This window comes from Nicotiana tabacum, chromosome 4 (genome assembly GCF_000715075.1).
Source record: "Nicotiana tabacum cultivar K326 chromosome 4, ASM71507v2, whole genome shotgun sequence".
NCBI lineage: Eukaryota > Viridiplantae > Streptophyta > Magnoliopsida > Solanales > Solanaceae > Nicotiana > Nicotiana tabacum.
The window spans coordinates 35,668,025-35,680,539 of record NC_134083.1 but is presented as its reverse complement, the minus strand read 5'-3'; the positions used below and the strand labels follow the sequence as shown (position 1 = coordinate 35,680,539).

Here is a 12,515-nt window from a genome sequence, read left to right as displayed (position 1 = left end):
TTGACTTACATCAGCAGGTTCATTGCTCAGCTTACTACCACGTGTGAGCCCATATTTAAGTTGCTGAAGAAAGATGCAACGATCAAATAGACAGATGAATGTCAAGAGGCTTTTGATAAGATCAAAGAATATCTGTCAAATCCGCCTGTGTTGGTTCCACCCGAGCCAGGAAGATTTGACAGATATTCTTTGATCTTGAGCAACATGATGTGACCGGGAAGAGAGAGAAGGCCATATACTACTTGAGCAAGAAGTTTACCATTTATGAAGCAAGTATACTTTGTTGGAAAGAACTTGTTGTGCCCTAACTTGGGTCGCCCAGAAGCTCAGACATTATCTTTTGGCCTACACCACATATCTCATAACTAGAATGGATCATCTGAAGTACATATTCCAGAAACCAATGCCCACGGGAAGGTTAGCAAAATGGAAAATCCTGCTCACTGAGTTCGACATTATCTATGTCACCCGTACAGCGATGAAAGCTCAAGCCTTGGCGGATCATCTAGCTGAGAACCCGGTTGATGATGAATACCAACCCCTAAGTACTTACTTTCCGGACGAGGAAGTAAATTCAGTTGAAGTAATTCCAGAAGATACCAATGCTTGGAAAATGTTCTTTGATGGAGCTGTAAATGCAAAAGGTGTCGGGATTGGGGCAATTTTGGTTTCACCTACCGGTCATCACTATCCGGCCACAGCCCGGCTTCGGTTCTTCTGTACCAACAACACCGCTGAGTATGAAGCCTACATTATGGGCATGAATATGATAGTTGTTCTGGATGTGGAAGAATTATTAATCATGGGAGATTCAGATTTGATCATTCGGCAAGCCCAAGGTAAATGGGAAACTCGAGATATCAAGCTTATCCCATATAGGCAACATGTGGAAGATCTTAGCAAACGATTCAAGTCCGTCGAGTTCAGGTATATTCCTCGATTCCACGAGTTAGCTGATGCATTAGCTACTTTGGCCTCAACTCTGCCGTATCCGGGCAATGTCCATATTGACACGTTGGAAATCCAAATTCGAGAGAGGCATGGTTATTGTAGTACAATTGAAATAGAACCAGATGTTCAGCCATGGTATCATGATATCAAAAGGTTTATAAAAATAAAGAAATATCCCGAACAGGCTAGTGGAGACCAAAAGAGAACCATTAGAAGGCTTGCTAGCGGTTTCTTCTTGAGCGAAGAAATCTTGTACAAAAGAACTCCAGATCTGAATCTCTTGAGGTGTGTAGATGCCCTAGAAGCTGAAAAGATCATGAACGAAGTGCATTCGGGAGTATGCGGACCTCACATGAACGGATATGTCCTTGCAAAGAAAATCCTTCGGGCAGGTTATTACTAGATGACCATGGAAAAGGATTGCTTCAATTTTGTCCGGAAGTGTCATCAGTGTCACATACACGGTGATCGGATTCATGCACCGCCTTCAGAGTTACATCCTATGTCAGCACCTTGGCCATTCGTTGCCTGGGGTATGGATGTCATTGGGCCAATCGAGCCGAAAGCTTCAAATAGGCACAGATTTATCTTGGTTGCCATCGATTATTTTACAAAGTGGGTTGAAGCAGTCACTTTCAAAGCTGTCACTAAGAAAGCGGTGGTGGACTTTGTGCATTCCAACATTATTTGTCGTTTTGGTATTCCTAAAACTATCATTACAGACAATGCTGCAAATCTGAATAGCCACTTGATGAGGGAGGTATGCAAACAATTTAAGATTACGCATAGTAATTCTACCCCTTATCGGCCCAAAGCTAATGGCGCTGTTGAAGCTGCAAACAAGAATATCAAGAAGATCCTCAAGAAAATGATCCAAAGTTTCAGACAGTGGCATGAAAAGCTGCCTTTCGCATTATTGGGATATCGCACAACCGTGCGCACATCAGTTGGGGCTACGCCTTACTTATTGGTTTATGGAATTGAAGCCGTAATACCTGCAGAAGTTGAAATTCCCTCTCTTCGAATCATTGTTGAAGCCGAGATCGAGGATGATGAATGGATCAAGGCCCGATTGGAAAAATTAACTATGATTGATGAAAATCGAATGGCCGCAGTTTGCCACGGGCAATTGTACCAACAAAGAATGGCCCGTGCCTACAACAAGAAAGTGCGACCCAGGAAATTCGAAGTGGGGCAACTCATTCTAAGACGTATTCTCCCGCATCATGAGGAAACAAAAGGAAAATTTGCTCCAAATTGGAAAGGTCCGTACATTATAAGAAAACTGTTGCCGAAAGGAGCATTGTACTTGGTAGACATTAAAGGAAATGACCCCGAAACAACTGTCAATGCAGATGCGGTCAAGAGGTATTATGTTTGACCCTTTTTTGTTTCTTTGATCACCCTCTTTGGAACCTGGAAGTTACTATGAAAAAGAAAAAAAAAAGATTAAAAAAAAACACAAAGTTCCTTGAACTACGTTTGACTTGATTCCAAAAGGATACGTAGGCAACCTCTCTCTGGGGTTCAGTCACACCAAAACAAAAACCCAAATTCCCTCAAAAGTGAAACTGGGGCAGATGTTATAATGGTTTGGCGATGGTTTTGTCTGAAAGGTTCCAAAGTTGTAATTCAATCCAAATCCTTTTTACCCAAATCCTTTTCAAGTCCTTCCGATCAATCGGCAAAGAGATTCAAAATGGGAGAATATAGTTACTCGATATGATACAACAAAATGAGAGAAATAAAATGAGAGATTCTTATTGGTGAAAACCTCACGGGCACCATAAGGTGATGGTAAGCAGAGAAATTCAAAAATGAGAGAGTCTTGTTAGTGAAAACTCACAAAGAGCACTATAAGGAGATGGTGAGAAGAGAAATGAGAGAGGCCAGCTGGTGAAAACCCGCAAAGGGCGCCACTGATCGAAAAGAGGCTCCTCATAGTCACTGGCATCGACACAGTCCTGGGCAAAGTTTCTCAGTCTCAAAGCAAGAGTTGTGATAAATTTCTGAGAATTGGACGGTTTACACAGATCAGGCATCTAGTCCAAGAGGCATGTCATGTTCATTGAAGTCTGTATACACTCCAGATAAGTCCTTCTTTCTTTTCCCCGAAAGGGATACCTCTTGTCTAAATTCATTTGTTCATTCCATTATTTGCTTTTCTTTGAATCCTTTTCGGTTTAACTCTGTTCTGAAACTAAGACAAATAAGGGAAGGCAGGACTGATTTACAGGGTTCTCACTTGATACAAGCCAATATGCAAAAGAAAAGGTACCCAATCTCGGCAAGGGCATCGAGTTGACTCCAACTGTCCATGTTGGCCGATGTTTCGAAATCAAAAACTGTTGAAAAAGGAAATTCAATGTCAAATGCCCACAAGGGAAAAATAAAAGTTGAAAAGGTTAAGTCCCACGTGACTAACCATCAGGGCAAAGTTCGGAAAAGCCAGAGGTTCTACGAGGTTATAAATGTAATCGATGTTCAGGAAACAACCAGTTACAACTAAAAGGACCGAGACCAAGTGACTGAAACAATCAAGGCCACAAAACCAACCACCATTTCAAACTGACAAATTGTTATTTGTTTGAAAAAAAAAATAGGGAAACAGGTGCAATCCAAAAGCAACCTTGCAAGAAGCAGGTGCAACCAAAACGAAATTACGCAAAGGCTAGAAACAGTTTTACAGCAACTACTGCAAAAGGAAAGTCTTCTCCAAACTCTTTCCCGCATTTTACTCATTATCTTAAAAAAATATATGAAATTAAAAAGAAAGAAAAAAAAATCATGGTAGTATAGGGTCTCCAATCCTTAGCTGTGTTTTCCAACATAGGGTCTCCACTCCCTAGTTGATGATTTTTAGACATAGGGTTTCCACTCCCTAGTTGATGATTTTTAGACATAGGGTCTCCACTCCCTAGTCAGCTTTTCCAACATAGGGTCTCCACTCCCTAGTTGATTTTATTTTAGACATAGGGTCTCTACTCCCTAGTCGCTTTTCCAACATAGGGTCTCCACTCCCTAGTTGATGTTTTTAAACATAGGGTCTCCACTCCCTAGTTGATGATTTTCCAACATAGGGTCTCCACTCCCTAGTTGATGTTTTTAGATATAGGGTCTCCACTCCCTAGTTGATGATTTTCCAACATAGGGTCTCCACTCCCTAGTTGATAATTTTTAGACATAGGGTCTCCACTCCCTAGTCTCTTTTCCAACATAGGTTCTCCACTCCCTAGTTGATGTTTTTAGACATAGGGTCTCCATTCCCTAGTCTGCTTTTCCAACATAGGGTCTCCACTCCCTAGTTGATGTTTTTAGACATAGGGTCTCCACTCCGTAGTCGCTTTTCCAACATAGGGTCTCCACTCCCTAGTTGATGATTTTTAGACATAGGGTATCCATTCCCTAGTCGCTTTTCCAATATAGGGTCTCCACTCCCTAGTTGATACTTATTTTAGACATAGGGTCTCCACTCCCTAGTTGATGATTTTCCAACATAGGGTATCCACTCCCTAGTTGATGATATTTTAGACATAGGGTCTCCACTCCCTAGTCTCTTTTCAAACATAGGGTCTCCACTCCCTAGTTGATGATTTTCCAACATAGGGTCCCCACTCCCTAGTTGATGATTTTTAGACATAGGGTCTCCACTCCCTAGTTTATTTTCCAACATAGGGTCTCCACTCCCTAGTTGATATTTTTAGACATAGGGTCTCCACTCCCTAGTCGCTTTTGCAACATAGGGTCTCCACTCCCTAGTTGATGTTATTGTAGACATAGGATCTCCACTCCCTAGTTGTCTTTTCCAACATAGGGTCTCCACTCCCTAGTTGATTTTATTTTTGACATAGGGTCTCCACTACCTAGTCGCTTTTTCCAACATAGGGTCTCCACTCCCTAGTTGATTTGATCTTAAATGTAGGATACACCATTCCCCGATATCTTTGCCAATATAGGGTATCCCATTCCCTGGCCATATTTTTCTAACATAAGGTACACCAATCCTTAGTTGAGACATCCTTTTGACAATAAAAGAATACAATCCAAAAAAAAAAAAATACATGACATTTCCAGGGTACACCACTACGGTACTGAGTGACTGACTGTTAGTCGATGTGTGTGTGTGTGTGTGTGTGTATATATATATATATATATATACGGGATGGAAACACCCCTGGGATGGATTGACCATAAACAGTACCGAGTGACCGAATGAATTGTGACCAGTAGTACATGAGGTCCTTCCACTGAGATGTCATATTCCTCATATCATGCAGTATTGATCTATTTTTGCCTGTACTGAGTTTAACTGTTGAACTTGAAAGCATGCCTACATTTCTGTACCATTATTTATGTACTGGACTGTACCTGCGGAGCTCGTCACTACTTTCAACCCAAATGTTAGTCTTGTTACTTATTGATTTGGTTGTACTCATACTACACCCTGCACCTTGTGTGCAGATCCAGGTACTTCCGGATACGGCGGTTGCCAGATTTGAGGATTTATCTGTTGGAGACTATCAAGGTAGCTGCTTGGCGTCCGCAAACCTTGACTCTCTTTCCTTTCACTTATTGTACTGTTCTATATTTTCAGACAGTGTTCTTATCCGTCAGACTTTGTTATTATTTAGATGCTCATGTACTCAGTGACACCTGATTTTGGGAGTGTTTTGTATCTGAAATTGTGAAGTTTTCTATGAAATTCAAATATTACATTTTCAAACTTAAGAGATTATTGTGATTTATTGAGGTTGTCGGCTTGCGTAGTATTGAGATAGGCGCTATCACAACAGGTTAGGATTTTGGGTCGTGACATTTTTAGCGTACACGCTTCCATAAGTATTCTTCTAATACTTCAGAGTTTGAAAAAGGAAATAGATATGTCCAATTCTCATTTTTTCGTGTAAAAAAATCCCATATATAATAAAATGACACATAGGTACAAGTCAATCAATCTATATATCAACAGAAATCTAAATTCGTACAAGAATTGTTAAAATCACATTTAACTAACACTTAACGAAAAAACAATGTAAAGGCTAAAGCAATGACTTCAGTAAGCGAAGTGTCAATTAGTTTTATCAAACTAAAATATCTACACTTTGGACATCGTACCTCCAAATCATAAAAAAAATATTACATCTGATTAATTAACGCCGCAATTAGTTTCTTACTTCAGCAAGCGAAAGTTACTAGCAGCCTGTCTATTTGCCGTAGAAGTCGATTTATTCAGAAAAATTTGAAGAACAGTTAATTGGATATATTATTTCTTTGAGGTAGATGGGAAGCTGCAAAGAACTGGAAATGGTTCGGTAACCTTCAAATTTAGACCAGATTTTTCTTCAATACCACCTGCATGATTTCCGCTGCCTGAGCCAATGATAGATGCAAGAGCAACAGCCAATGCAGATTGAAAATTTGGGTCGGATGTTATTGCTTTTGTAGCAGCTGCAATTGTATCTTGTGGTAATAAAGATTGTGTAGGCTTTGCACTAATATTATTTTGTAGATAAGATTGGAAAAGAATATCTTGTGGCCGCCTTGCAAAGTTGAGAGAACTAATTTCTTGGTTCTTGTTATAGGCCCCATTACTCCAAGACATGGGAAGAAGAGGATTAGATTCCAAGGAACTGAAGTTGAGAATATTTGTGGAAGAATTATATCTGGGGAGATAATTACTACTCATTCTGTTATGATGGGGAAATAAGGAAGTGAACGAGCTTGAGGTTAAATCAAGAGTGATTGTAGGGGGCGAGGATGAAGAAGAGATGGACGAATTTTGAAGGTAAAATGGTTTTGGTTTTGAGCTATCGGAGAGATAGAAGTTGAGTCCATTGATATTCGTGGCGTCAGTTGCTGGTGGATTGGGGCCTGATTCAGAGCTGGACGATGAACCAGATAATAGCATAGAAGCAGCTGCTGAAGTTGTGAAAGCCATTGATGTTGCTGAAAGAGAAAGTGGATGATTGTGTGTTCCCTCATATGTAGTGATCAAGATTGACATATCCTCAATGCATCTCTGAACCTGTAATCCAATAGCATGATCAAATTTTGGAAGACCTCATAATTATCACTTGACGTTAAGAAGTTATACTATTCCCGCTGTCCCATTTTATGTGTTAGGGTTCGGACTACAAAGGGAGAGTACACTTAATTTTCTATGTGAATTCAGGTATAAATTCTTCAAAATTTGTTAAAATATTTAAAAACTACATTATAGTAATTAAGTATTACAAGTCAACATGGCTAATTACTCAAAATATTTTTAAAAAGTTTGAGAAAATCGTAATCAAAGAAAATACTGTTTAACCCCCTAAATAGTATACCTTCACGTAAAATGGGACGGGGAGTAATATAAAACCAGAAGTATACAAGGATTTATAACGTGATAAACAGTAATATTACCTGCTTTCTCACTGGGCAGGAGGGTGCTACTGTGCAACGGTAGTAAGCTCGAGGACACGGATTTCCTTTTGCAATTTTTTGTCCATATTTTCTCCATTGGCATCCATCATTCATCTAATATTAATAATTAATGAATATGAAAAAAAAAATTAATTCGTTGTATTGTTCACTTCGTTATAGTAATTTGTCATTAAAAAACTATTCCACAAACTAGCTTCATGAAATTAAATAATCATTCTTACCGTCGGGGCATCACATCTGACTCTAACAGAAACCTTTGCTCTTTTAGAAGGGTTTGGTTGTGTATCATCTTCTCCATTTCTCATTGTCTTGAGAATTTTATGGGGTGGCAATGTTTCTCCATTTTCGTCCTTAACTTCCTCTGACCTATTCTCTTCACTGAGATTTGCAGTTGAAAATTCTGTCGGTGTTGTTTTCACACACAAATCAAACTTGCAATCCAGTCCTAGGGTTAGGCCTCCTTTATTCTCTTCCTCTGCCTTATCTTTGCTCAAGATTTTGGATAAGTACTCTTCTTTTTTAGTGTCGCTTGAAGATCTTCCTAAGCTAAGGGAGACAAATTCAGCTTCGTTACATTCATTATGCCGATCAGTATCAATAATACTATTGGATTTTTCAGCATTTCTTTGAACAATGTCGTGAAATTGCAGCTGAAGGTTCCGATAATCCTTCATAATTCGATCCAAGTGCATCTTCAGCCTCTGATTTTCTTTCATTACCTCTTTCATATCAGCTTTGACTGATTGTAGCTGATCGTCCTACAAAATCAGACACACAGCAAAAATAAAAATAAGAAAGAATCAGATGAATCACTAAATTATAGCTTTATATATATATATATATATATATACAAAATCAGACACGCACCAAAAATAAAAAATAAAAAATAAAAAAAGAATCAGATGAATCACTAAATTATAATGGATATATAGTTGGAATGACCAGAGCTACCCATGAGGTACAGATGATTATCTTTTTGTGATCTTTAGTCTTGCCCAAGAACACCGGCAAGAAGAAGACCTAGAATATATATAATGATAAAATAAACTCCTTAAATTTTATCATGTGTGGTTTATTCTTAGAAAAATATATATAGCCAAAAATTGGTTATCCATAAGTCAAACAGGTCGGTTCTGACCAGTAAGGATGACTATGCCCTACTTTATTTGCTGTGGTCAAAGGTTTGGAAATTAAAGACTGAAATTTAATATTTGACAACTCTGCCAGTTACTATGACTTTTTCCTGCCAAAACATTTCAGAAACAAGTTGATTGGTTTTATCTTGCATGTCTCTTTCTTTTCTGTTTTCTCATAAGTCATAACTATCATCTTGATGCGGAAGGCATCAACCTTTTCAGCTATATTTCCAAGTTATACGAAGATGCTTGCCTAGCGCGTGAAACTTGAAATACGAGTTTTAAAGTTATTTTGAAAAATAATTTTTGAAAATTGAAGTTGTGTTAAAACATGCATTTTATTTGAAAAAAGCCAAAATTTTGTGAGTGAAAAATAATTTTCACCCAAAAAATGCCTTTAACCAGTTTTTGGATATGCATTTCATTGAAAAAATGTTGCAATTTTATGAGTGGGGAAACAAATATTTTTGAAAATTATAAAAAAGTGGTCAAAACTACTTTATGATTTTTGAAAAACTCATTTTCGAATTATTTTCAAAAACTTGTAAATTTTCATGGACGAACATGTTTTTGAAAAAATAATTGATAAAAAGGAAAAAATATCTTTGGAAAACCGGGTCCTTGGCTAGCGTCTGAACATAAATATGGTTGAAACTTGAAATAAGAGTTTATGAAGTTGTGCTGAAAAATAATTTTTGAAAGTTGAAATTACGTTTAAACATGCATTTTATCTGAAAGAAAGTAGAAATTTTGTGAGTGAAAAAATAATTTTCACCCAAACAATGCCTTAAATCAGCTTTTGGGAACTCGAAAAAAGATTTCAAAATCTTTTCAAAAACTGATGATCATATTTCATTAACAAATATAGTATTTTCAATTTTTTTTAAAAAAATAGCTAAAATCTACGGCCCAACGGAAGCTTAGTAATCATGCATAAAGTTTTAAAGAGATCTCGCTGGAGATAAACATAATTTAGTTTATATATGTACTCCTTTTCCTCCTCCAAACTATTCATAATCATGGATAATTAACATATTGCAAGTTACAGTAACATAGAAACTAATCACAGGCATAATTCAAATATTATGAACTGAATCGTAAACTCAATTAGGAATGGACAAGATTCAGGATATATATATATATATCAATTATACCTCCTTGTCACTGTCGATATCCTCTTGCTGAGGATACTTCGAATTATCGTCCTCATGGACTTCTCTTTCCTTCCCGACCTGAAGCATAATACATAGTATCAATATATCATCACGTGAGATCTAAAATGGAGTACAACGACAATAACATGCTCGGTGTATTCCCACAAGTGAGATCTAAAACGGAATAATAGCTGAAATCGGACAAACTCAGTTACTAATAATTTAATTCCATCATCGTTCAAGTTCTTTTTCTAAATCGTCCTTTGTATTTGATTTATTTAGATAATCTTTTGACTTAAAAAACAAAATGGCCTCGCCAAGTTATCAGGTGAAGGAGAGGATCGGAGGATAAATTAATATTAACCATAATTGTAAAGACAGTTCTCCTAGATTGGAATTGAATCGTATTAAAATCAACAAACAAGACTGTACCTGCAGTTTGGAGCTCAATTCCTTTTAGTTCACATGCAGAATATATATAGATTTAAAGTTCTATATATATATATAGATGTCCCAGAAATTTTCTCTTGATTTATTTCAACACAATTTTAGAACCATGCAGACATTTTAAGAAGTCGGATTCAAAAGAGAGTAGTGTAATATAACTTCGCATAAATATATTCATTATCTCATGCATCTCTCATAATTGAACCTAATAAAATTCATTTCATAGGATAGTGTATATTTGGAGGACTGAAAGCGTTGAATTAAAGAAAAAAGAGTTGATATATATACATATATATATGAAGCACTAAAGCAGGGTAAAGTTTACCTTAAGAACATTACTGTCTTCAACAAAACCCTCCTCATCAGAACTGGATTGATAAGCTAATTTGTTCCTCTTCTCCTCTTTGACTAAGCCTCCATTAATAGATTTTCTGAAAGCCACTTCCATGTCGTAGACCTTATCTCCTCTATTCTCTCTCTCTTTCTTTGTGAATTTTCACCTTTAGCTATATCTGAAAAGCAAAGATCTGTTTTATAAAGAGGTGCCAACAGTATTTGACTTGTTTAAACTAATAAAAATTCAAATTTATTGGCTTACCAGCTAGCACCACAAACAAAAATGTCAATGGCCCAGTTGCACACAACTTAGAAATATACTGATATTTAATTAGCGCTATTTTTTCTAATTTAATTTTGAAAATCCATATTTAAAAAAAAAAAATGCTTGAAGAAGAAATCAATTTCAACGTTTAAGTCTTTTAAAAAGGTTATGTAAAATGTCAGGAAAGAGGGTTTTACTCCGCAAGGTTCGGTTATAGCTAGCTAGTTGCAACAGCTATTGTTGAGGCTTCCTACGTTAAGGGAAGTAACATGGCCACACTGCTTGCTAATTACCGCGCTATTAGGATTTCTCTTTTAATTTACAAGTTTAATTGTAGTTCTTTTTAGATCAATTGTCAGTAATGATGAGTCCCCTTTTGGATCTTTGAACTGGGAAATCTAAAACCTATTGCGCCCGATAACCTTTTTTTTTATTTACAATATTCGAAAATAATTGGCTGATTAATTTAGATTTGTACTGCATGGGACCCATTAAGGAGATAAGCGTCCCTTACGAGGGATTTCTACATTCTCTAGACTCGAATATGAGATATATAATTAATGGTAGAAAAATTTCATCCATTCCACCACACCCACTAGAGATGACATTATAAGTTAATTAAGCGTCCTGCACTAGAAATGGACGGACATAAAAATATCCTCAAGCACTCCAGATATCCCTAAATATTTTTAACCATAGAAGAGAGATATGATGTAGCGTGTGTACTTAATTATGTATTGATCAAGTCTGACTTGAGGTAATTTATTTACTTGATTGCTTCAAACGTGCAGGTTGACAATCCAATTTTAATATTATAATTCTGTTAGTGTATGATCATGATTTTATTAATACTTTTCAAAGACATTATAATATACGAAAAGTAGTAGAATTAATCAAATTGTAAATGTCCAATATAATGGCAGGAAAGACTATTGAGTTTTATATTTGGTCTTAATATCCCTTGCATATTTGTCCAGCGCTAAAGCATGGGAACCATATAAGTCAAGGGGAAGAAGGCGAAGCATATATATATGTCTGGCAGTCGATGACTTAAACCATGTCTCTGCCGGCTTTGAAGTAGGAGTACAATTTTTCTTTAGTTCTGCGTTCCTTTGAAGCCATTCATTGCATGAGAGTAAACATATAAGATTCTTCCTCGAAGCAGGGGCGGCCCAACGGTGTTTGGGGCCTAAAGCCAAACTTCAATGAGGGGCCTAAGTTTTTCGGTATTAAGAAACTCATTTAGTAAAATTTTATTTAAAGTTTATTTTTCTAGTTTTTTGAGATGTAAATTATTAATAATTTATTTATAATCGATTTCTTGACTAGGATTATAAATAAATAAAAAGATGATACATATACTTACAAACAAAAGATATCAAAAAATAACAAATTCTAGATGCAAAGTAATAAGAAAAGTACGGAATAATTGAACCTGTTGCAATGCCGGAAAGCTTGACACAAAAGGGTTGCAATTGCCTTTTGCTATCTTACTTGACGGAATGTTTTATGAGATAGTAGACTTGTAAAGAAAGACAAAGTAATCAAAGTAATATGAGCCTCATGATAATGATGATAATGTACAAAGGAGTCAAGAAACATATTCACACCTAAAGTTTAGGGCTTAATCCCAAAAGTAACTATTCATATTACCAAATTATCTCTTATTTCCTTTTTCATGAAAAATATATTTTTTTATATATATTAGATATATTTTTTCCTAAAATTATCATATGGTGCTGTTTAATATTAGAAAATTTTGGTCCTCCATAAATATGAAACCTTCAAGCGGTTGCTTGA

General features: G+C 36.5%; 1 protein-coding gene across 1 annotated transcript; it reads right to left on the bottom strand.

The window, feature by feature from the left end:
• Nucleotides 1-5,940: 5,940 nt before the first annotated feature.
• Nucleotides 5,941-10,604, bottom strand: LOC107803252 (WRKY transcription factor 72A). Its single transcript, XM_016626932.2, has 5 exons — nt 10,440-10,604; nt 9,668-9,745; nt 7,599-8,135; nt 7,357-7,470; nt 5,941-6,976 (listed from the first exon to the last, which is right to left on the bottom strand). Exons 1-5 carry the CDS (start codon nt 10,560-10,562, stop codon nt 6,215-6,217), a joined length of 1,614 nt encoding a protein of 537 aa, XP_016482418.1. The 5' UTR covers nt 10,563-10,604; the 3' UTR covers nt 5,941-6,214.
• Nucleotides 10,605-12,515: the final 1,911 nt, after the last annotated feature.